Genomic DNA, 23,537 nt, shown 5'->3' with positions numbered 1-23,537 from the left:
ATCCATATATGGCGAAACGCATCCGAAACGATGGTGTGAATAACTAGAATAAAATTTATCGTGAATAACGGCCAACTGTACACACCGAGCAACCGCGGTGCTCGCTTAATTGAGCTGTATTGAATTTAATAACAAAATAAAAGTGGAAGAAAACCGAAGACGAATTCGAGAGCTCGAAACACCTGTCACGGAAGCTGAGAATTAAGAGTCGAACCCATTGCTGCCTGCTGCTACGCGGTTCGTGTAGTCCGCCACGCGCAGGAACATTAGTCCAAGCGTAGGAACATTAGTCCAAGCGTAAGAAAGCAGTTCCCTAGCAATAGAGATTCGGTATAAATTTGCAGCACTTTTCGAGAAGCCGTAACGAGGAGTGCAAGGCTGAAAATAAATTCGGCGTTCCTAGTTTAGGTTTGATCATTCTTGGGCAAAATGAACGAACATGATGCGATTTACACCGAAAAACGAGGGAATTCAGACGAGTGGTTCTGTGGCGACTGCGGCGTGTGATGCCGTAGCCAAGGTGACCGCAGCAGCAGACAACTGACAACCCGCCGCTCGTCGTCAACAATATTCTAGCGTGCATATTCCAGTTCGTTTCCACGGTGATTTGGAGCGTCAGCACCGAGGAATCCTGGACGACATTAAGACACCTGTCAGGAAAGCCGGCAGGCTAGCAGACACAAGTTTATTCGTCATTCATGAAAACAGGTGCGACCGATTGATTGTGTAGTTAAGATGGTTGCTTAATTGCATGTCAGTTTTTTCATTTCTTGTATTTTCGATCAATTACCCTGTTTTGGGATAAGTTTACGCTCGTCCTATCGGTCTTCTATAAAGGTGGTGCATTTTTTGGAGTCGGTCCCATTATCCTTAATGCTTTGTATTAATAGCTTCAATGACCAGAGTTGATGCTCACCAGCAAGTTTACTCTGTCATTATATTTTCCTACTTCCAAAACCTTCCTATAATGCATTTTTGGTTGTTCAGTTGTTTTAAACTATTAACCCCTTCGCTGTCAGGCGAAAATAAGATTTTTGTATTGGAAAATTTTTTTTTTAGATTTAACCTACAATTTTAGTGAAACGATTTTTGGGGTTGGCGAATCCAAATCTGGACTCAGATTTTGAAAATTCAAAATGGTGGATCCAATACTGTTGACGCAAATTCGAAAAATAGTTTGACTCCGACGAAAGTGAGTACCATAAGGTTTTTAAGGTCGCTGAATTTGAATCTCAAATCGGATTTCCAAAATTCAAAGTGGCGGATCCAATATGGCAGACGCAAATTCGAAAAATAGTTAGATGTGAGATTTGGATTCAGCGATCTCAAAAACTATTACATAGTCACTTTCATCGAAATCGAACTATTTTTCGAATTTGCGTCCGCCATATCGGATCCACCATCGAATTTTAGAAATCCGATTTCAGATTCAGCTTCAGTGACCTCAAAAACCATTACATACTCACTTTCGTTGGAATCGAACTATTTTTCGAATTTGCGTCTGCCATATTGGATCCGCGATCGAATTTTAGAAATTCGATTTCGGATTCAGAATCAGTGACCTCAAAAATTTGTAGGTTCTCATTTTCGTCGAAATGAAACTGTTTTTCGACTTTGCGTCCACCATATTAAATCCGCCATTTTGAATTTTGGAAATCCGAATTCAGATTCAGATTCAGCGACTTCAAAAACCTCTAGGTACTCACTTTCGTCGGAATCAAACTATTTTTCGAATATGCGTCCGCCATATTGGATCTACCATTTTGAATTTTTGAAATCCGATTTCAGATTCAGCGACCTCAAAAACTCTAAGGTACTCACTTTCGTCGGAATCAAACTATTTTTCAAATTTTCCTACGCCATATTGGATCCGCCATGTTGAATTTTGGAAATCTGATTTCAGATTCGGATTCAGCGACCTCCAAAACAATGATTTACCCAATTGCAGTCAAATCGATGTAGTAGAACCATGCTTTTTTTTCAAATGCCCACATATGTGTCATAGGGCAAAAGCGGCACGACTTTTTTCTTCCCGCGTGTGTGTCCCTGACAGTCAAGGCGTTGATAATCAAATAATAAAGTTTTACAAAAATTTGACGAAAGTTTTTAAAATTTTAACCAAACTGTGACTGTTTAGAATTAATGTTTTTTTTTCGGCCTAAATTTAACACCTTTTTTTGAACCATAAAAAAATGAACAATTGAATTAAAAAAAACCATACGCAGCGAACGAGACAAAGTATACAAAAACATTGTGTCCAAATTTTGTAAAAATTGGTCGTGTCGTTTTCTCTGACTCTGAAAACGTAGTTTCGAGACAATCGAAATTCGACGAATCGGTGGCAAGTTCGACAATTCTTCGAATTTGATCATCCAATTTATACACAATATTCTTCATACTTCAAACTTTCAGGAGGGCACCCTTAATCCTTGAACCTAAGGGTGCTCTTATCTGTTCTTTATAATTTAATCTAAACCCACCATTATCTACATTTTTTATCTAATACTGCGATGCAGTCGGTAATTTTCCAGGTGAAACTTTTTTATCAGATAACAAAGTAACAGCTGATTCTTCTTGATACAAAGCTTTTTGTTGGATAATTTTTTTACAGGCAAAAACATCTGAAATGTAAATAAAACCGCCAAGTTACCGAAACCAAATCACAATAAAAATTCAAGAACAACTTAGATATTGCCAGTTTCTGTAGTGGAATCAGGAAAAAACCCCAAGCCCTACGATCTCTCAGCAAGTAGTACGCCATGAAGTCGGACCTCGCTGTTTCGTGTAGTTATATCGAAACATCATTCCAAGCGCTACGTACTTGGCGGGCACATTTACCTTATACGTTCTATCGAAACGGTCACACTTGTTCGTGACGTGTGTGATCCTGTGTAATAATTCCGTCTCCAAGACTATCTGTTATCATCAATCAATGGACTCAACTTTTTCTTTAACAAATGGAATTGTGCATCGGAATGACTGGTTGATGACAGATTGTTTGATACATATTACTAACGTATCGGATTTGTTACTTTTTTTGCCCCTTCAGTTTAATTGCATATTTTATAGAATTGAGGACTTCATGCGATTCGGTCTATCGATCAGTTACCTTTGAACAGTAATATTATCGTATATTTTCAATTTTGAATTGAATATGTGCCGTTTATTCATTTATTCAAAATCATTTGTTGTTGATTACAGTCCGAAAATCGTTGCGCGCGAGCGTACGTACGCGCTGGCGCGCAGGCGCCTGCACCCCAGCACTCCCGTACACTTGCACGCAACGATTTTCAGAAAATGTACACTCATTGTAACAGTTATGTTCTCGCTCCTTATACACCCTGGCACGGCTGATGCCGATGTAATATTCAATCATCAAATGTTTAATCATTTGTCTACAAATGAATAAGGTTGCTGCGTCATGGCGTCAGCGAATATTACTATAATAATAGTCAATTTCTAGACTCTGACAGAAGCTCTTCGATTCCAAATATATCCGCTTTTTTCACACATATTTTTTGCTGTGAGATTTCTTGTACCTGAAGTATGCTCATTACGCACAGAGAACCCATTAATTCCTTTCGATGCAATTGTTAGATTACCCTTTATTATGTTATTATAAGCATCTTCGAACATGGTTGGTAACAATAAAAATATTTTTTTAGCCAGCAAGCAAGGATAAGATATTGGCAGGTAAATTGTATATATTACACGTGTGCCACGTAATGTACTCAAGCATACTGTTTCCATACAGCATCCAGTTTTTATTACGTGTGATTGAATACGTATTATCCCACACTGTAAGAACGTGTACAATTTATATTCTCATGGCATTATTCCACTAATTGATGCGATGGATCAAACTCCACGATTACTCTGTTGTTATAGAAATTCGTAATTGTTTTCAATAAAAATGTGCCCGCCAAGTACGTAGAGCTGAAATAATGTTTTGATATTACTACACGAAACAGTGCAGGGCTTGGGTTACTTTCCTGATTTCACGACACAGGCTAGCAATATCTAAGTTCTTCTTGAATTTTTATTGTGATTTGGTTTTGGTAACTTGGCAGATTTTTTTGCATTTCATATGTTTTTGTCTAGATTTCATGACTTATTGTAAGTATGCCGCAATGATACTGCTGTACCATAGTAACCAATGAACTACTTGTAAGCGAACCACAACTTTTGTACCTGTTGTGATGTGGAGCATTTGTAGTTGATAACTGTACGACTTATGACCATCATGAAAATCCAAAATAGTAATGCGGTTAATCTAATTTGCCTGCGATTACGTCAATAATAATAATGATCACTACCAATACCCACAATACTCAATAGGATATAACCCCAAAAAATCTTCCGGAGACTTGTGCAGGGCATGCGAGCGGATGGATTAGTGACCATCATTATGCGTCTGCAGACGATTTAAAAATTTTCAATAAATTCACCCGCATTCACACTAAGAACAAGGAAACTTGCAGGATTCCTTACATAGATGTAGCCGGACCGATGCCAAAACTTGACTCGCTGACTTAGTGCCCGAACAACATGATCCATAACCATATATGTCTACCTCAATTTTCTTATAAGTAAGTTTTACACTGCGAAGTAAAAAAGATAGATGACAATCATTGTTTTTTTTTTTTTTTTTTTTACATTATTTTTTTAACCACCTAATATAACAAGTATAGCTAAAATTTGTCAGTCTCAGTATATAATTCTATTTTATACAGTCTTAAATTCTTAAAACTATTAGTAATATGTGGCGCTGCAGTATAGGGTTTTCATGAATTTACATTTAGAAATGAATCTCTAGATATAATAAAACAACAAATTATAGTAAAGGTTGTCATCTTTCTGTTAGAACACTACGGTGAATTATCATGATAGTGTAAGTGTAAAGTACAACACCACAAGTGTTAAAAGAACTTTACAACTTTTTCAAACTGATTCCAGCTTTGATTATACTTATTTTAAATCAATTCACTGGTTTACATATATCAGCTATTTCAAATGCTTTTAACAACTTCAAGCGATTTGATGTGAAATGATTACACAAGTAGCTGAACAACTATCAAGATTTCATATGTTTCAAATGATTTCGAACGATTTTTTAAGTTTGTCGGTGATATAGTACATTTGGAAAAATTTTATTTCAAATAAAAAAGCCACCGGTAGATTCTAAATATGACAAGATTTTATATATTTAATAATTTGAACAATTCTGTTAGAATCTCAATGATCTAAAGCTCTTTACTCGGTGGGGCATTCACCATGTTTCATGGGTGTTCATTAAAAGCATCCGGTCGGTTCACAATCTAATTTTTGCTGTTGTTATGATTGAGCACAGTTTCTGTCACAAACGTGTTAGTAAAAACAATGGAAGTATCTGTAAAAAATAAACAGAACAACAATCACATACAAAATAAAAAACATTCAATTAGTCATGCATTTGAACTACAATTATATATTTATAAAGTCTATAGTTTGTTTCATATGGTAACAGGTGGTTAATAGTAATAGTATTGTGGTCAGTGCATACCTCTTGTTGCTGGAAAGCCAATGGTACCTATCGATAGGTAGATGAACTTAGTGATTGGCAAGTCAATGAAAAACGGTTTCAGACACTGAGTAAATACATAGAGTGCCAATTTCCAAGTAGCTGCCCTTTTGTGTTACAACGTAGTTATGCTGCAGTGTAATGTTGTGCAAAGTGTAGTGCAAAGTGAGTTTAACAGATCAACAACCATATAAGAATGGGTCAGGTGACTGTGAAACATAAAATGAAAATCAATCAGAGTTTTATTATGTATGTAGTTGAAACAAAGGAAATGATTTTAGCTTATTATATGTGCCTGAAGTTAGTAATTTTATTGTAACAAAACATCAGGGAAAAAAATTATTATTGCCCAATTTCAGAATGAATTTTCAAAGAGTTGGCTTCTCAAATTCAGATCAGATACGTACCAAAATCAATAGCAAGTGTTCGAACGGAATCGTGTACACAAGGCGCTCTGGCAAATTTTCATTTCATCATCTTTTACAGCTAATACTGCGTAAACGATTTGACAGATTCCGATCGGACTTTGACACTAAGGTTATATCGACCGGTAGTACCAGCCGTGTAAGTGTCATTTCAAAATATTCACGCGTTCTTGAGATACAACGACCTGCTTACTCATACGACGTTCACATACTTATTCATAAGTAACGATAAGTGAATAAATAATGAATTAAATAATATATAACAGGTAAAAAATCAAAGAAATGCAGGAGTACACTGGACCATGATTTTTGGCTAGCCTAGTATTTTTATGTTCACTTTCACCGTATCACATTGCAGGTATCAAACGTCCTTTTCTGCACCCTAGCAAATTCATGAGCCACATTACACCATCACATGCACCACTGAATTCTTTCAATTTCGCACGCTATGCCACCCTCTGGCCTATAGAATTGAATACCGATCAAACCCACCAGGGTTTCAATTAAAATCATCTTATGCATATTACTATATCAGATTATTAGGTCTTTCGGTGCAATATACTGTAATTCCGAGATTCTTGAATGAGCAAGAATAGATTGTTGAATTCTACAAACGAATACATGCTTGATAATACCACATGGCTGTTTGCTTTTTCATTTGAAAACGTAATATCCACAACTAAATCTTATTTCTAGGTAATAACAAGGGTGAGAGGAATAAGTGTATGGGGCATTCCATGCCAATTAAACCTGCTGCCAACTCTCACCATCTCCGATTTTGTTTGAACTTTAATATAATATCACCGGGGTCGAAAAATTAGCCCTTGAATTATTTCAGATTTTTTTGATCACTATTTAAAAAGTTATATCTTATTTTTACACTAATTAATATCCCAAGATCAGTCAGTCGTACGAAAAAATGATTAATGCAAAAATTCTCCGCAATAACGTGAAACGGAAGAAAATATTTTTTGGCGACTTGATGCATTTTTTTTCCTTGCAAAAACAGTGTCAAACCGCGATTTTCGTGGTATTGGCCACCTTCGATTTTGATGAAATTTGCACCATAGATATCTTGTGAAAAAATCAAACTTTTGAGGCTTTGCCGGAGATGGACAGATTTTTGGTTCAGAAGTTACAATCAAACTAATATCAAGGCAACGAAAAATATGGCAGTACCTACCTGAACTAAATGTCTTCGGAAATGAGGTATATTTTACAAGTGAAATTATTAAAATCAAATTAATTATTCATTTGTTTGGTAAACAAAAAAACGAGAGGTATACTTATAATTACATATACGAACATGATTTTCGATCTTTCACATAATGAATATCTTTCATTCGTGTAGTAAAAAAAATTTCTGCATTTGTATTACATTGTATGCGTTCTGAAAAATCATTGACCTACCTGAGGTGAGGGAGTACTCAATTGATTGTAAACCATTTTACATTGTAACTTTTGAAACAAAGAACTCTTCACTTTTGGCAAGGCTTCAAATGTTTTGTATTTTCACAAGGAATTTATGGTGAAAATTTCATGAAAATCGAAGATGTCTAACACCATCAAATTCGTGCTTTTAAATTGCTTTATTGTATTTTTGCACAAGAAAAAAAAAAAAGATGCATCAAGTTGCTACAGAAAACGGCAAATGATAGTTCCTGCCATTTCACGTTATTGTGAAGAATATTGGTACAAATGATTTTTTTTTGTACAACTGACAGATGTTGAGTTCAAAAATTAGTGCAAAAATAAGACAACTTTTTAACCAGTGGTAAAAAATAATCTGAAATAATTCACGGGTTACTTTTTTCACAGCCGAAATACCTTATTAAAACTTAAGCAAAATTTGAGATGGTGAGGGTTGGCGACAGGTTGGGTTGGCATGGAATGCCTCGTATGTATTCATATTCATGTATACAGACGTATTTGAACTTTCCGTTTACTGTTAAACTGCACCTGGTGGTTGTCATGCTTGGCTGGTACCTGGCATGCACCCCTCTTTTGTTACCCCATGCGATGACCAACAGTCATGTCATGTAGACTACCTCAGCTTGTGTGTATGTCTATGCACTACAATTCAAATATCCCTAAAATTTATTGGATAAAATAGTAGATTGTTGAAAATTGTAATAGCAGATGATTGGTGGCATCATTTTTTGCAATTACCGAAGGTTAGTAATAGTGCTTGATAACTCATTTATATCTTACTTGTAAATATTTAGTATTCCACCCAAAATAATAATATTCCATCACCATATCAACTCATTGATAAAACTGAACAAGATTGTAAATTTATAAATTGAGCAATACACTCTTACTTTTATATGTTGTTTAGTTTCACATGTGAAAAGTATATTAAACCTTGTCCGATCTCTTGTATACCTCTCTATATGTCTTGCTCAATGAATATCAATGTCCATCAAGCATGTTAGTTCCTATTGGAGGCAAGAATGGAAAAGAGCCCCATGATATCCACGCAACCTCAGTTCAGTGAAACACAATGATACTTTCACACCTATTGCTCTCAGTAATGAGAAAGAGATGTTTAATTTGACCATGACATGATGATTTCTATAAACTGTAGTTATTAGTGAACTTCTCTAACTGGTTTAATTAATCATCTGTTTTAATGCCAGATACATACCTTATAATCAATACTGTCAGTGTCTGCAGAAAAACTGAGAGAGAATTCCTTTCGAGGAAATAGAGTACTGTTTTGATGAAACGTGAGTCACCTGTAGTAGCCTCAGGACATGGTTGCCTGGGTCAGTGGTTCTCTATCATTTTACTAAATAATTTTGTTGCGTACCATTAGGATACGAATGTAATTTCACACTTCAGAGCACTTCATAGATTCTAAGTTGAAGAAATTAAAATTGAATAATTTGTCAAGTATTGCATGGTGCTTGTTCTATAAATCTCAACTAGGAATTCTTACATGAAAGAAAGGTGTTTTTCCTGTTTGAGGAGTCCTGAACTTCACAGCTCAATTGCTCGCCATTTTCCCAGCGAACGAAATTGCAGATAGAATTACCTAATTATACCAGATGCGTTATCTGATACTCCATTATGCGTTTCTCACAATATCAATATATTACACTTCGTCAGTTCTCTATCGTACATATAATGCAACATTATATAAAAATGGAAGAAAAGGTCACCGGAAATACATGTGACGTATCAGTGAAATTTTCCACATTATTATTCTCAGAAAACTACAGTTCACATTACGAAGATGGGTTTGGTTTTCCTCCCTTAGGCAATGGAGCTTCATCGTAATCTTGAGTGTTACTCTATGATTCTAACAAAGTTATTACTTGTTACCAGGGCAACACCCTTGTGCCCAATGTTTATCATTGAATTTCATTGATATATAAATCTCACATTATATCATTTCAAAAAATCTTTCTTCTAATTATTACTCTGATCACCAATGAATTTGTTTTACCCATCAAGACATGGGAAGATAATGCATTTGTTCCTACTCGAATATTTCGTAAGCAAATATTATTCGTTAGCTGCCAACAATATTTGGAAAAAAAATTTTCCACGATATTCAACATATTTATTGTTATCATATATATTTATAAAACTAACAACATCGTTCGTTACAAAATAGTTGAAAAACTTCTGGTGCACCTGTGTGGACGCGACTGTTTTCAAGTAGGATAGTATGCATATTCTCCATGCACTCTGTGTATCAATTTAATCTTCTAATTAAATGGAATACTATCAATAGTACACCCACCAGGTGCTTCATCTATGATCAGGAATGAAGGTTTCAAAGCTCAGTGGAGCTTATAAGGCTCCCCTTTTGTGGGGGGCTGAGGGATAGGGATAATTCCCTCTAATTGCTCTTACAATGTAACCTGCTCCACCTATCTACCTATCCCCTCCCCCCAACTCTGTAGCTAGTCGCGCGTGTGCTTTATTTTATTCCCCTACTTGTGTTTGGTACCTGGATGAAATCAACATTATTAAACTGCACCAAATATGCTGCATCGTAGTAGTTCTTGCAGAGCGTATGTTACTTGGCTTCTCTTTGATCTTTACTTCACTCACGACACTATTAGAACACCTGCGCCAATAACATCAGATATCTATCTACTTGGGAAATATTGACAATTTGTTAAATTGTCGTAAGGTATCTCAGAAGTCGCAGCGTATATTCAGTTTTGTTGAAAATTTGTACATGGTCTTTTGAGTACCAATAATATTGAGAATTCATGAAAATTCTTAATGCAAATACACAGTATAGACACTACAATGCTTTATTTTATGAGGTTGAAGTTGATAACAATAATGCAATAATGTATTTTTGAAAAATTTTTATTCTACATTTTTGGAGGGTCTGGAGTGATTGAAAAGCAGTCAAACTATAATAAAGAAAAAAAAAAATACCACGTCCAAAAACTCAATCACCTGCAAAGTCATTATCGAGTTAAACATTGATTGTTTTTTTCAATATATCACTACTTTAATGTTACTAGCTTCAATCTCATTGTATTTTAGGATACCTGAAATATATAATGCACAAACATAACTTGATCGAGTAATATTTGGTTGAGCAATCAGTCTGACGTAATCATAGCTTCGAAAAACCTGATATAGTCTATATCCTGGTAAATTTGATTACACTTTTCTTATTTTTCTGAATTTTTTTCTTCAACTTTCATTTCTTGCCGCTTTCACTTTATTCAAAGTCCGATGCGTTATGAGTGTGATTAAAAAAACAATTTTACAGTTAATTTTAAGTTAAAGCTAGATAGTGATTAGAACAAATATATCGATTTTTATTTCAGCTTCAAATGGGAAATTTTTGACTATAAAACCAGGAATTTTTTGGGTATTTCGAACTGTTTCGTCGCTGGTCATTCTATAATAGTTTTCCAACACCAAATAATGACTTTTTTCTTGTTTCCATTAGATTTCACAAGGGAATACTTATGTTAGTCACAACTTCATCTCTTGTACATAATTTCGGATATCAAATATTTATTTCATTCATTTATTCTACGTAATTTCAGCCAGTAACACACCAATATTTGAACATTTTATTTCAGATGTGAAATTCTTGACACTGTTTCTTTGAATATTGTTCCTGTCACTCCTAAATACCGCTGAAGACGTTATTGATATTCAGTTAAATAGCGCTTACAATGTATGTGTATGTTTGTGTCACAGATACATCTCTTCAGAAGCGAGGAGCCGGAGGTGGTGATTCGGTGGCTGCGGAGAGAGTTGAGGGTGTAATCACCATGACTACGGGAGCCCAGTATGCTCTTGCTACGTCCGCTGGGGCTGGTGGTGGCAGGGACGGTACGAGCGGGGTGGGAGTAGATTCTAAGTCTGGTGTAGTCGTCGTAACCACCTCAAGCTCCAGTGGCAGTGGGAGCGCAGCTCAGACTCAATCTACTAGGGGTCAGCAACTCATCACTGTAGTCACAAGTCCAGATCCTTCTAGTCCTAACAACCTCCAAGTGCAACCTATCCAGGTTGGTCATACCATCTGAAGTTTTTTACAATAAATAAAAACAGTGCCGACAATTTAGTGTTCAGTGGTTAATAATAAAATCATTCCAATGACATATATTACTTATGATTGTTCTTCGTGTAATAAAATATGTCCTGTGTTCTTCAACAATTATGAAACAGAATGAGCTGAATATACAATTAGTGCTGCAATTTTTTTTATTCTTTGGTACAAATGTCTTGAATCTTATGACCATGTTTCATTTAAACAATCTGCTCTTTTCTCATATATATGCAGCAGCTTGAGATAATTTTTCAAAACAGCAACTGCAATAGGCCACTTTGGGTCTCATATTTACATTGGATGAATACATAGCGGGTGTAAATGTCAAAGGATATACTTTCAGAAAATCTGTTGGCCAAAAATAAAAGATAACATAGTGCTACGTGCAAATAAAAATTGTGCTATCGATACATGATCAATATTAGTTGTGGATATCGTATCTGTCAGGCTTCAGGGGTGTTGTGTGGCCAGTCTGATAAGAGACGCAAGCCATCTGCTGTTATGCTTCGATAGATTCAACTTATTCAAATATTTATCTGACATCCCATAAAATATATGGAGGTTGATTTTTTTTTTTCTTTGGTAAATTAAGATTATTCGTAAATTGGTGTAGTTGAGGAAATTGGCTACAAGTAAACAGGATTTTGGGATTTGAAGCAGGTCGACTAGTTTTATTTCAACTTACTTCATTGCCTAATAAGATAACTATATTTGTACCAGTAAATAAAACAAAAATATCAATACCGATAGCTTTGGCATCACAGCATTTTCTATGGCAACTATTCTATTTGCCAAATTTGAATAGGCTCAATTTTGTCCCATATTTTTAAAGAAATTATTGGTCACGAGGGCATGCATACTAAAAATAATGATGTAGTTGTTGGTTCAGGACTCACTTGAAACAGCTGCAGATTCGTCAAACGGATCATCAGACACTTCGGTACATGTTACTGCGCAAGTTGTAGTGAATACTACGCACTCCGGTCAACACACTCTCGTTGATACTACAGACACTGCTTCTACTGGAGCTGGGACAATTGTCAGTGGGTCACCACATTACATAACTGTAACAGGTATGCTAAAAGTTTCATTTATTATTCATAGTATTAGAGTACAAGAGCTAACGTTTACCAATGTTTTTCAACTTTAACAGTTTTTAAGAATTATACAAAGGTTGTGTAGAACCCTATTTCGAATTGAAGTATAATCAGCAAATCTCGAGTGTTCATATGCAATTTTGATTACACTATTGCCAATTCATTCATAAAACTTATCATTACTTGTAAAACGAATTCCTTGTCAAATCCTTGTTAAATCGGAAATGATGGTAATTTCTTACATTCCGTTTCCAAATGCAGAGGTGATTTCATTCAATTAATTTGAATAATGAACAGTACTTTACACTTTGAAACCTAACTAGAAATCGAAAGTAGTTGAATGAAATGCTCATAAACGTAAGCAGGCAGAATATTTTCACTTACGATAGTTTTTGAGTAGAAATACGATAATTTTCATGCTGCTCACAATATGCACATCTCTTCTTGCTACGAATCACTAGGCACCGGTGACTCACCATCCTACGCGTCCCTTACAACGGCTGTAGGTGAGGGCTATTGTGAATCTGCATGCAGTATTTATGGTTTTGTTGTTCATTGTATATTTATTTATTTAACTGCATCAATAATACCTTACTGTTTAAAAAGCCAATGATTTAGCAAATATTTAATGTGTCTTGCAAGGCAATTATCTATTCATAAATTGCACTCAATCTGTACAAATTGAAAGTATATTTACAGTTCCACTTATTTATTGTTTTGTTAACCTAATGCCTTAGTTGACTGTGTGGTTAACAGTGAAGTTTTGTAATTCTAGAAATTCACGCTATTATGCCAGATTCTCGTGCTTTGTTGCAGTGTCTGGAGACGCCGAGGCAGTGGGTTCCGAATCTGTATCACACCCAACATATGTCCAGTATGTCGAGGGGGATACTTCAACATATATACCGACCAACGGACAGATGTTAGTGTACTCTTTATCTAGAATATTTATCTGTTTTTTTTTTCCAAACCACCGAAGTTTAATACCTACTCGATTAAATTGCAATGAGAAAGGACCACAGATATAGTGACATCGCAGTACTCGACCTTATGAAACATTGTTTCCAGGACATATCCGGTATATACTGTTGGTGAGGCAGGGGCCATGTACACTCCTGCTTCCAGCCAATATTATACACCGGCATCAACACCAGTCACATACACACAGGTAAACGAGTCATATCGATCAGACAGATTATTAGTTGTGGATCCAGATTTAGTAAGGAATTACAATGTAGCTTTTTTTTTAACATAATTTACCCATTTGCAGGTCACGGGACAAGGGTCAAATGCCACGACTGGACAGCTCCTATCTCAAAGCAACGGTACATATTTGATACAACAGAGCGTGGTAGATGGTGATCCTACAACACATGCACTTATATCTGCCACTGCGGCCCGAGCTAGTCCGCAAGCAGAAAATGCTGTACGTATTCGAATATTTGTTGCTTTCTAGAACATCAGACTAAATTACGCTTCGTATTTTTCTTGACCATTCTGCAAATCGGAGTAAAATGATCAATTATAATGATGTTGTGTAAAAAAGTATATTTGTGCATGTCGAAACTTGCCTGACTATAATACTAAGAGCAGAAATAATAGATAGAGGTACAAATAAATTTTAATGTGTATAGACCAATTGAAGTAACATTGGAAGATTGCATCCGTTTGGTATATATTTTAACAAATTCTTTACCATTTCATATTTCATGCAGCAGGAAATTTGCTCTCAGGTATTTTCAATAATCTGATATCATAATTGCAAACACAATATTCAAATTTACATAATACATATCAAAGCAGGTGACAACGGGTAGTTTTTAAGTTTGATTGCTCGGTTTGTGTCTAACAGTTATAAATTCAATATCAAATTCCACATCATTATTTTAAAAAATAAGAAAGTGGAATAAAAGTTAGCTCTATGGACTATTAATTTTTTGTAAATAACTTTGACAAACATTACAAACGAAACCCTACCCTTAAACTTAAGTCAACATACCATCGACTTTCATTGAAATACTCAGATAAAATTAAGTATGGGTTACAATCATTATTATCACAGGACAGTGAATGATCAAACAGCGTAGACAAACAAATTTCAAATCATTTTACCTGTCGAGCAATGAATTTCAGCTGTAACTCAGCATTGACAGCTTGTCAATGCCACAAAAAACCATCAATCATGTTTGTCTCTGCATATGCATCATTCATAACTTTGTTTTTGTACTAACATTGGGGAATAACATAAGGAATTGGGATGATGGGCTGTTTGATAGGAGGCAGTGGTTAGCGGGGGTGGAGGGACATACCTGATCAGCGGAAATGCAGGTGGCACAGCAGTGAGCGTGGAAGAGGCTGCTGCTGCTGCGGCTAACATCACGCATGCCACTAGAGCCTCCCAGGCCACAGTAAGCCATATCGACTCGCCATTTGTTAGCTACTCTCTTACATTACTAAATATTGTTTGTCTGCACGATTGTCATGCTTCATTATTACTGCAATTTTTTCGATGCAACTAACATTCTGTAACCCAAGTATTCAGTGAAATCTGATCAGCTAGCAGTGGGCTCCTAAAGTATTTTCTGACCATAGCAATTGGTATTGCGTCGGCTGATCAATCAGGCGGTAACTGTAAGCCAATTAAATTCGAACTACTTTACACACACTCATAAGGTGCACACTTTCCTGATGGACGCACTTATATTATTTTATGGCAAGCAATACATTCAATGTTTTTAAGATGTACTGTGAAAAATAGATTCCAGCTTGTAACGTTTATAAAAGAATATTATCTATTACATCAATTACGAGCAAAACCATTATCCAATAAGCTGGATTTCACTGCAACAAAACAACAAACTGTAACTGATCTGGTGTCATTGTATAAATATGGATGGAATGTATCCAACACATTGCTTTCATCTCATGTTGCTTCTGAATTGCTAAAACTAACACTATTGTTAAAATTTTATTATTATTTCATATTTTATATCAAAATCGAATATCCGTAAGCTGGTGTATTAATCTTAATATTTTTGATGTTCTACAATGGCACGTCAATGCTATCCTTATCTATCATACAGAAGTTTAGGCTCTAAAGTAATTTGAATTTGGTTTTGAATGTAGATTAAATTACACATTTTTGTGATTAAATATAGGAACTTGTACGGTACGATGAAGTCACTTTAGGTTTTCTATTTCATATAAAAAGGAAATATCCAACGAAACTGAAATATAAATTTTGTAAAAAATGTGATATTTCCGATAAATTTTTCATGATTGAAATAATGTTTGCGCGTAGAATTTCGAATGAACTAGGTACTATGTGACTAACTGTTTCTAATTCTAGCAGAATTAAGTACCTAATTGATTATATCTATACCTATAGGTACAATGGTTATTGGAAAATTACGAGACAGCAGATGGGGTGTCTCTTACAAGATCGACACTTTATAATCACTATTTACGTCATTGTTCAGACAACAAATTGGATCCTGTAAACGCAGCAAGTTTTGGAAAATTAATCCGCTCTGTATTTTTGGGACTACGAACTAGACGTTTGGGTACTCGGTAAGCGTTTGACATAAACTCTTTATCAGCATGTGTGAGATACAGCAGAATTGCATAATTCGTTTTTTAGATAAGTTGTTCTTATTTTACTTTATTTATAGGGGTAACTCTAAGTACCATTACTACGGTATTCGCGTCAAACCAAGTTCACCATTGATGATGCTGAATGAAGATGGAACATCTCGTCAACAGCAATCATCAAATGGTCAAGCCAAACGTTTCAAATCTGTTCATCAAAAGCCTGAATCCGCATATGACGGCAATACTCACGACAACACAAGCATTGCTTCCAATCCATCTCCTCCGCAGTATCATCAATATTTAGGTGAAGCAAGTGGTGCTATTCCGGAATTTCCTGAAATCGACGTCTGTCATGGCTCGACTTTACCTGATGATTGTACATTAGAAGATATTGATACATTCCGGAGCATATATAGAGAACATTGCGAGGCTTTCTTAGATGCAGTTTTGAGCTTTGAATTTGCCACCGTTGAGAGTTTGTGGCAAGCGTTTTGGCGCAGTCAAGATAATAATAATGGTGACGAATGTGAGGCAGAAAAGTACCTGTCCAAGTGAGTAGTTTTTTTACACATTTTTTACATTAATTCACCACCAAAACGAGTCGGGTCGAAAGATTGAAAAACTTGAAGTGCCTGATTCGATCTTCGGGCATGTTCTATTTATTCTCATTTCATGACTGTGTACTACCTGTTACAAAAATGAAACAAACTTACAAAGTTATTGTATATTTTTCTAGGACTAAACTGTATCAAATGTGCAAGTGCTCAGCAGTCCAGGATTTCATCAGAAGGGTTGATTATACATTTTACCAAAATCTTGTCCAAGTACTTATGCCAGATGTTCTGCGACCCATTCCTAGTACGTATTTTCTTGATTGACAATGAACACTTTTTGCCATGTTATACGTAATTCTTAGAGATATACTTTAAAGTTGGTTTTTGCAATACAGTTTACTTTCAATAATCCTTTCTAACAAACTCTGTCATACAGGTTCTCTTACTCAGTCGATTAGAAACTTTGCTAAATGTCTTGAATCTTGGTTGACTTCGGCTATGAATAATTGTCCTGAAGAGATGATGCAGATCAAGGTACACCCTATAATTGAGATCTTATTGTTACAAACATCATTTGCTATTATAATTAAAGTGACCGTTTACGGATTCAGATTAACCACTACTCGCATTAGATAACTGCTAGTGATTTACTGTTGTATGAAACTCAATTTTTTTTCATTTCAGCTTAAAGCTGTATCAGCATTTGCACAAACCTTGCGACGATACACATCACTCAATCATTTAGCTCAAGCTGCCCGTGCTGTACTGGAAAATTCTAGTCAAATCAATCAAATGGTGGCTGATTTGAATCGCATTGACTTTCACAATGTCCAGGAACAGGTAAGAATAATTACAAGTTCAGGCATGCGATATATAACCATAACAATTAATAACCATATGCACTTAAATTTAATTGAAATAAACTTTTGACGGTTCATTCATTAATATGGCTTCAGAATTGTAGTAATTTTTGGTTTGTCTATTTCATTATCCTTGAATGCTTAGTAAGCAGAACAAATAAATATGTTTAAAAATAATGAATCTTTCAGGCTTCATGGGTATGCCAGTGTGATTACGCAGTTGTCCAACGATTGGAAGCTGATTTTAAAGTTACGCTGCAGCATCAAAATTCATTGGAGCAATGGGCAGTATGGATGAATGGTGTCGTTACACAAGTACTTAAACCCTATGAAGGAAAGCCAACCTTTGCTAAAGCTGCTCGGCAATTTTTACTAAAGTGGTCCTTCTATAGGTAAATCTTGCACTTGGAATATTTTCAATAACTAGTTCTATGAAATTCCTTGGTAACGAATGAATAATTCTTAATATTTTACTTCCAGCTCAATGGTCATAAGAGATCTTACACTAAGAAGTGCTGCTAGTTTCGGGTCATTTCACCTGATGCGGCTTCTATACGATGAATACATGTTCTACTTGATTGAACACCGAGTAGCAGTTGCTACTGGCACAACACCTATAGCAGTAATGGGTGATGTAAGTGTCCCAAGTATAATCGAACATAAATACATTTGACCCTCATATAACACGAACATTATTATTGCTCTTTGATTTCAGAAAAATCAAAGCTGGTCACTAATCAATTCATTTGCAGCAACAGCAATTGGAGGTAATTTTTTGTCTTATGATTCTTTGTTAGAACCGATCTACTTTATTACATGCTAATTGAGAATACATATCATAAATTAGGTGACCCTATTATGTATGTAGACGTGGACATGGCAACGCTGCAGGTCAAACAGGTACATATGTACATAAATATGTGTTTATGTAGACGTTTATTAATGTGCAGTGTTCAGTAGATCCGAAATAATTTGACCCTGTGTAGAAACGAAATTGATATTTATAGTTGATATATAGTGAGACAGCAATGAACAGTATATCAAATTACAAAATTTATACCTACTTATCTGCTGTTTCTTTTTTCAAAATTTTGTTCTGTTCCTGTGTCCACTGAATACCTATAATATCTATATTATATCTACAATAATAACCATTATATCTACAATATAATATTATATACAAAATCGTTCGATTCATTGATTATGGAACATATCAGAGGGTATAGAAAGAGAATTTTATTTTCAAATATTCACAATCATCCATGTTGTATTGTAATTTTAGTTCGATTCCGTGTAGCTGTTGAATATACTCTGATCTGATTATGTGGAAATGCTAAATGTTTCTAAATTTTTAAATATTGTTTCAGATATATCGAGCACCAGGCAATCAAAGTGCATAAAGTTAAGCTAACTGCATATCTTTGCCTGTTACAATGTAAGTAATTAGTTTAAAACGATATACTGAGGGATAATAGTAATATTACCGCATGCAGGCCTATTATTCCATACTAGTCCGTTAGATTATTATTTTATTTATTGACGAATTGTCGTTGCACTATAACAATATAATGAAATAAATAGTGATTGCATGTCCATACGACTCCTGAAATTTCATACACTTGCAAAATACTGCCTATTACAACTTTATGCAACTTCGAAATCAACCGAATATCTCCAAAACAAGTGTAAACAACAAATTTTATGAAATTTTTTGGTCAGCGTCAGAAAACCACGTTTCACAATGTTACTGTTTGGTACTTGACTTTTTTCATTCTTAATTTGTACTATAAGTATGAATTATACCCAGATTTTAGGCATCGTATTAAATAATATAGTATAAGCGAGAAAGTACTAAATTGGTTAAGAACTCCCCTAGATACAACAATTTATTCTAATTTCATTTTTGCGAATGCAGTGCTGAGATTAGACACCCAGTTTTTTTATAAAATGATTTAAAGCTTATTACACTAAGCCATCCGTGATTACAAATCATTAAATTGATATGCAATACGTTTCGATACTTTGGGCGGTTTTTCTTGGCAAAATTGTATGTTTCAAACATAACTTTACCAACTGTTCCAGTATGTGATTTATGCTGTTTCATTTACACATGGGGACTTATTGAGAATAAATTCTTGTATTCTTAATTGATGAAGCAAGGAAATATATTAAAATACCTAAAATATTTTTTTGAAAAACTCACAAAACGATACTAATTTATTTTCAACGGATTGATTAAGTATGCCAGATTTTTCGGTCCTGTATCAAAATATACATAATTTATAATGTTATATTTATGCACGATACAAATTTTTTTTGCAATTAAACTATTATATAATATTTGTTAAGTAATCACTGTTTGAAGGAGATTTTGTTACGTGTGATTTGTGTGCCAGATATAAATTGATGAAAAATATTTTTAGCTTGCATACCAATGATTGTGAATACCATTATTTCGCTAGTGATTATTAAGAAAACATGAACCAAACATTTTAGTGTTCGTATATAAATTGATTGGCTAGTGAAGTTTATAATCTAGCCTATTTGTCAAAGCTTGGAAAACGAAAGTCACCCTACTCTGTTATGAATTGTGAGTGGATGTTTAGTTGAAGGCATTGTAAATATTTCATATATTGATTTCAATTATTTAGTTAATCCTGTCTGCGTTTTTGGTACTCTTACCCGTGAATCGTCGCCAGAAAAACTAAAATAGATGTTCATTTGTAGAAAGTTCAGTTATGTACAGACAATGCAGCAGTTTGTTGTCTTCTAATTAAAGAAGGACACATTAAATTTTTCCTCTTGATCTTTTAACTTGAGTTTTACCATATGCAGTTTCCATAATTCAATGCCTAGGATTTGACCATTTTGAAGTAAACGATTCTCAGAACTAAACAAAATGTACCAATTCTTTGAAAAGCGATGTAAGTAGAAATTGATCTCAATATTTTAATCAATCTCCTAATTTCTACTAATTGCCATGGAGTAGTTGGGTAGCTCTCTGGTGAAAACTTGAATTCAATAAAAATTGTTTACTGCACAAGATATAGGTATTTATAAAATATACGTAATTATTTTTCTATCATAATTTGAATATCTCAAAAACATAGCACCACCCTCCAAAACTGTTTCCATACGCAACGACACTGAGATTGAAATTATTCATGAACCAAAAACTGCAAATTTGCCATTGTTTCTCAAAAATACTTTTGATATATGTGTACAAAAACCATTGATAACAATACATTGTATTCATTTAGTGTTTGTAAATTCAAGAATTGAATTTGAATGCAGATAAATAATTGTCTTGTGTGAATACAACTTATTTACTATCCAGTTACAAAGTATTTTATCATTATTTTGTAAACTCTATTCTGTTTGTCATGATTTGCTACTGTCCTTCATCTCACTAACATCTGTAATGCATAGGATGTAAACTACAGGCGGACTCTGGATCTTATCTCTTTTGTACAGAATGTGTTCGTATTTGCAACAATGTTAATGAATGCGTACTTCGACAATATCGAGTTTAAGCATACTTGCAAAAACTACTATATTTGTGATTACTTATTATGTAAAGAGAAACGGGCAATGTATGAAATGTACCATTTTGTTCGTTATACTTTGATGTGTACACAAGGCTTGGTTAAATGGACATACTGTAATAATAATAATACTAATAACATTAATGTAGTGCAATCAATATTGCGCACAGTAAATGCACTGTTTTTATAGACGTCGAAGATGAATGTTCCTTAATATGCAGTAAATATTTTACGGTAATGATGGAATTAATTTCGGTTAAGTCTAAAGTCAATACTTAACGCTTTATTAAATCATCTCGATACAGGGTATTTAACAAAATTGTAACTGTCAACGAAAAGAAGATATAATAGTCATATAATCAATGTCATTCTATCTGTAATAGAATCAGAATTGTTGTTGAATACCCTGTAACACATAAAGTATCAAATTAATTAAGAGTGTATATTGCAAGTACAGATCTCGCTTCACATATTGCATTATATCATAATTAAATGCAAGCATAATTTTAATGTAAATTATATATAAAGGCATTACGTTAACGTACTAGTCAGAATCTATACAGTAAGTCGAAAACAGGGAATGCATATTGCATAGCTCGTTGTTTATCTGTCATGTTAGAATTAATTAATTAATGTGCACTGAAAAATATTTCTATAAGTATATTGAATGAGCTTATATGTGTAAAAGAAAAACGAAAGAAAACAAAAATATCAATAACTAAATGTACCTAATGTAAGGATTCATGACAAGTAGGTGTTTCATGGTAATTCTTTGAGGTAATGAAATAAAGACAACAAAATTTAAGAGAAAACAAGTACCAGGTAGAGTGCTGAATATTTCAAGGCTAGTAATATTCAATTACAATACATTACTGCCATCAACACAAGATCAAACTATTCAAACACTCTAAAATATGTTGAGAATTCCAAAGTATAGTGTGAATGGCTGCTTTTTTCCACTGATGATAGATGTCCGATATTAATCTACGCTCGGATTTAATCAAGACTTTATTGATGTATTCACCAGACGAACTTTATTGTCCAAACAGTTTGAAAACTCTTTAAATGAATTATGCGTCCGATATATAATGCACGATAGGTACAATAAAAAGATAAATGAGAATGTTCAGATAAAATTTTGGTCAGTCAATTATTCAACAATGTATAAAAGTGAACAAGTTTCCTCAATCCTACTTTTGAGTAACATAAAATTAAAAATATGTAGTTTACAGAATTGATATCTGACCTGATAATTTGATCATTGATATCCAGCACTCTATCCTTATACTCATTGTATACAAATTCAAGGTTTTATGTTTTTCATAAATGCAAAGTGACACAAGGTAAAAGTAGCTTATTTCGAACCAAATACTTCAAATAACTTGATATCTAATTAACCAAGTTTCCTGTTTTGTGGGATAAAATGGCCTTAAATATTCCCAAAGGTGAAAAAAATGGGAGAAAAGTAGAAGATAAAAATAAAGTAACTAACAATTGCTGTCCTACTAGAGTTGGGCCAGGGAAAGTCCATTAAAATAAAATTGCTTTCTTTACAACATATAGAAGATATTTTCATTCCTTTCAATTTGCACAAGAAACTAAACATGCATTCATTACTGCTTGGATAAGATTATATTTAAGAAAAAATATAGCTCAAGATAACAACTTATACTTGTACTTATACAACTTATATGTGAGAAAACTTAAGGATCATATGAGGTGTACGATTCGCAAACATTGAATTACATAATAAATATATGTTAAAAGTCATTTTTGTCCATGTTTCTTTGTACGTGCAAATAAAGCCTGTGAATGACTTATGCATAACAAGTACGTCAGCAGCACTGGCACTACAATATTCAAGTTAGTGGTATATATTTGATCGCATATCCACGAAAATAATCATTCATGATGCTACGAGTTCCAGTTATTAGAATTTGAACATGAGTATATAATGCAGTGGTAGAAACTCATTCATTGCGATCACTTGATTTATTACAGATATTCAATTAAACTTATTAAATTTTTAACATCCAATTTATTTCACAGTAAAACTTATGTATGAATATAAGGATTTAAATCAGACCTTTGGTTGAGTGATGATATTGCCTAGGCTCGATACTATTTTTGGTAATAAAAAATAATGAATCACTACTATACATGCTATTTACATTCAAACATATGCTGTAAGTGAGGATGGCATGAATGTCGCGAATGCCATGAATTACTATATACCGTTTGATGGAAAACAAACTGATTTGTAATAATGTAATAACCTGGATTAATCTTCTCTTTGTAGTAACATTGATGCATACTATGGTGACCCCCTAGTCATTAATGCATAGCACAGATTCATACATGTGTAT

At 34.2% G+C, this 23,537-nt stretch overlaps 1 protein-coding gene and 2 long non-coding RNA genes across 5 annotated transcripts; 1 reads left to right on the top strand and 2 right to left on the bottom strand.

Moving 5' to 3' along the window:
• The first annotated feature begins 475 nt into the window (after positions 1–475).
• LOC124408763 (DNA-binding protein RFX2) lies at positions 476–20,765 on the top strand. Of its 3 annotated transcripts, none has more exons than XM_046885939.1 (19): positions 476–708; positions 8,653–8,753; positions 11,173–11,483; positions 12,402–12,597; positions 13,083–13,127; positions 13,438–13,543; positions 13,690–13,789; positions 13,892–14,047; positions 14,898–15,029; positions 16,010–16,191; positions 16,293–16,763; positions 16,949–17,070; positions 17,203–17,300; positions 17,451–17,606; positions 17,816–18,018; positions 18,107–18,260; positions 18,342–18,393; positions 18,474–18,526; positions 18,994–20,765. In XM_046885939.1, the coding sequence occupies exons 2-19, from the start codon at positions 8,708–8,710 to the stop codon at positions 19,024–19,026; spliced, it is 2,616 nt and encodes an 871-aa protein (XP_046741895.1). In that variant the 5' UTR covers positions 476–708; positions 8,653–8,707; the 3' UTR covers positions 19,027–20,765. The 3 variants fall into 3 exon arrangements, with proteins under 3 accessions (XP_046741895.1, XP_046741894.1, XP_046741896.1); XM_046885938.1 differs by lacking the exon at positions 8,653–8,753 and adding an exon at positions 14,337–14,354 and having other exon boundaries at positions 478–708; positions 14,898–15,053; XM_046885940.1 differs by lacking the exon at positions 13,083–13,127 and adding an exon at positions 14,337–14,354 and having other exon boundaries at positions 478–708; positions 14,898–15,053.
• Positions 10,983–13,146, bottom strand: LOC124408775. The gene is made up of 3 exons (XR_006929467.1): positions 13,006–13,146; positions 12,421–12,552; positions 10,983–11,497 (listed from the first exon to the last, which is right to left on the bottom strand). It is a non-coding gene; the product is annotated as an uncharacterized LOC124408775 (long non-coding RNA).
• LOC124408774 lies at positions 16,952–23,327 on the bottom strand. The gene is made up of 3 exons (XR_006929466.1): positions 23,258–23,327; positions 17,167–17,277; positions 16,952–17,081 (listed from the first exon to the last, which is right to left on the bottom strand). It is a non-coding gene; the product is annotated as an uncharacterized LOC124408774 (long non-coding RNA).
• Between the last annotated feature and the right edge of the window lie 210 nt (positions 23,328–23,537).

The sequence above is a fragment of the Diprion similis genome, chromosome 8, assembly GCF_021155765.1.
Source record: "Diprion similis isolate iyDipSimi1 chromosome 8, iyDipSimi1.1, whole genome shotgun sequence".
Taxonomy (NCBI): domain Eukaryota; kingdom Metazoa; phylum Arthropoda; class Insecta; order Hymenoptera; family Diprionidae; genus Diprion; species Diprion similis.
Note: the sequence above shows the minus strand (reverse complement) of the source record. Positions and strands in the feature narration are given on the sequence as shown.